Genomic DNA, 2,626 nt, shown 5'->3' with positions numbered 1-2,626 from the left:
GTGCCTCTCGCCTAGTCATCAGTACCTAAGAGGAAAAGGGAAAGTTGTTGGGCTGATGAGCGCTTCGACGCATGCAGATGTTCCCAAGGACAAGTCACTTACTCGCCCCCCTTCCCCCAGTCCCCATTTGATCATCACTCACGACCTCATCGGCTGGAGACCCTTAGTCATGATGGGGGAGGGGGAGGGGCACGAACTTTTCTAAGAAGTTTCCTTTTTTTACCCAGGGAGTCACAGTGAGTCGGTCACGTAAACAGCAAGGTTAGTCGTCGCCGTTACCGCCCCCCACCCCCTCCCTTCTGCGCTTTTCTGGTATTATTATTAAAGCGGTAGTCCGCTGGCGCTGATAAGCAACAAGTTCCCCAGCGGTCTTCCCGCCCTAGCCTGACAAGGCGAAGGTTTTCTTACCTGGGAAATCTCCCGAGCCGAATTCAGCTTCGCCGGAGCCCCAGGTGTGACCTGGGTAGTGGGCAAGGGAGCGGTGTGCAGGCTGGGTTTTTGTTTCTGTTTTTTTTTTTTTTTTTTTTTTTTTTTTTTTGCAGGGGTACCCTGAAACTCCTCACTTTCTCTGGGAACTTTCTGTGCCAGGACCCAGTGACGGGCGGTTAGAAGTCAGCCCTAGGAAACACCTGCTACATACATAGCAGGGCAGTTGGGCAATCATTGGTAACCTCGCTCATTCATTAGAATCACGTAAGAACTCAAAAGGAAACGTGTCTGTAGGAGTGAGGGCGTTTACGTAAATTTATAGGTTTTTCGACATCGATGCCAGTTGCTTTGTCTTCTGTAGTCGCCAAGGTGGTTGAGAGTTTAAGCTTGCGGATATTGCAAAGGGTTATTAGATTCATAAGTCACACCAAGTGGTGGGCGATCCACTGAGCAAAGCCGAACTTCTCACATGATGACTTCAAACAAGACACATTACCTTCCAGCATCTGTTGGGGAGACGAGATTTTAAGACACTTGAGTCTCCAGGACAGCAAAGGCACAATGGTGAGTAGCAATAAACCCTGCATTATAATTGAAAAATCTTGACATGTTGCTTAACAACGGGCATATCACGGCTCTTCCTAGCACTTCACACGCCAAAGAACAGCAGCTACTCAGGCCAGGGGAATCGGGTTTTTACACAGTGCAACTTTAATTGGAATCATTTGAGATTTAACACAGCTATGTGGAGCTGCGTGGAACAAACTTGGAGCCGGGTTGGGGGGGGGATGTTATATTGGTTGTTCAAGGCTGATGTTTGTCTCTCAGCCGTCTTGCATTCCATTCTTTTTCTTTATGTGTATGGTGTATGATCATATTCTATGATTTATATGTGGGCATATAATTGACATTTGCAAGGGGGTTGATTTCCATCTAAAAACAATAATGCCGTTAGAGGTTGGGGTTAGGGGGTGGAGTGGGGATAAGGGTGGGGTAGAGACTGGGAGTTTAGGTGTAGATGGGGGTTGCGGTTGGGGGGAGAGAAATAAGTCAGAAGTGCATATCACCGGTAATGAAATGGGTAATCCTCTCGTAGAAGAAAAGGTTCTCATCAACATGTGATCACCTATTAACCGAATGGCTTTGGCAAAGCCATCCGCACGTGACAAAACGTAAGGAAGTGGAAGAAACCGTCTAGAGCAATATCAAGTATCACTTAATTAGAGATTTTAAAGCCTTTTCCTCCTGCTGTGCTGGGTGTGTAATCCAGGCGATCGGAGTCCATTCAGCACCTTGGACAGAGCCAACGGATTTGTCCGAGGTGGCGGTACCCCCAGGTAGTCTTCTTGGCCCCGCTGTAAAGCCAACCCCGTGTCGCCCTTAAAAAGCGTCTTTTCTGAGGTTCGGCTCACACTGAGATCGGGGCTGAAGAGAGAGTCAGATTTTGGAGCGGAGCGTTTGGAAAGCGAGCCCCAGTTTGGTCCCCTCATTGAGCTCGCTGAAGTTGGCTTCCTAGCGGTGTAGGCTGGAATAGACTCTTGGCAAGCTCCGGGTTGGTATACTGGGTTAACTTTGGGAAATGCAAGTGTTTATCTCCAGGATCTAGCCACCGGGGTGGTGTAAGCCGCAAAGAAGGTAAGCACCGGGGCGGGGACCCCCTGCATCCCCAATTCTTGAGCTATTTTGATACTCTGTCTTCCGGAGAGGACGCGTGGTGGAGGGGAGGAGGTAGAGGGGGAGCATGAGAGGGGGTTGTTTCTTGGTATTTGCTCAGTTTGAATTGCCCTAGGTGAGAACCCTGGGGCAAAGCGAGAAGGAAAAAAAAAAGAAACTCAGTCTTCCTGCGGATATAATGAGTTTAGTTAACTTGGACCTGCAAATGTCTGATTCAAATGTAAGATTTATCTCTCTTTTTCTCCCCTTCACCTCCTTCTTTTCCGTTCTCTTTGCTGGTGTGTGTGTGCGTGCGCGTGTGTGTGTGTACAGTAGATTCATTACTAATTATGAAGCTTTTGCACAACGTTCGATTTCCTAAGATTTGACTTTGTAGCATTTAGAATTAGGCGGTGGAGGTGGTGTGCAGTGGGGAAACAGGAGGTGGAGGTTGGGAAGAGGGAAGGAGGTAAAGCTAAACCTCCAACACAAAAATGAATCAAGGTAATTTCAGCTCTTCTAGTGAGAAGGATTCATTCTCTCT

General features: G+C 48.0%; 1 protein-coding gene across 4 annotated transcripts in view; it reads left to right on the top strand.

Moving 5' to 3' along the window:
- The first annotated feature begins 655 nt into the window (after positions 1–655).
- The window catches only part of BDNF (brain-derived neurotrophic factor), a 77,449-nt gene continuing 75,478 nt past the window's right edge, over positions 656–2,626 (top strand). Inside the window, exon 1 of one of the 4 annotated variants that reach the window (XM_011936311.1) lies at positions 656–993. In XM_011936311.1, coding sequence (XP_011791701.1) covers positions 991–993 — 3 coding nt within the window. In that variant the 5' untranslated portion in view covers positions 656–990. Of the gene's footprint in view, positions 994–1,630; positions 2,065–2,626 lie in introns of those variants that run through there. The other 3 variants (XM_011936315.1, XM_011936314.1, XM_011936313.1) reach the window with 3 other exon arrangements.

This window comes from Colobus angolensis, unplaced genomic scaffold, assembly GCF_000951035.1.
Source record: "Colobus angolensis palliatus isolate OR3802 unplaced genomic scaffold, Cang.pa_1.0 Scaffold152, whole genome shotgun sequence".
Taxonomy (NCBI): Eukaryota; Metazoa; Chordata; class Mammalia; order Primates; family Cercopithecidae; genus Colobus; species Colobus angolensis.
Note: the sequence above shows the minus strand (reverse complement) of the source record. Positions and strands in the feature narration are given on the sequence as shown.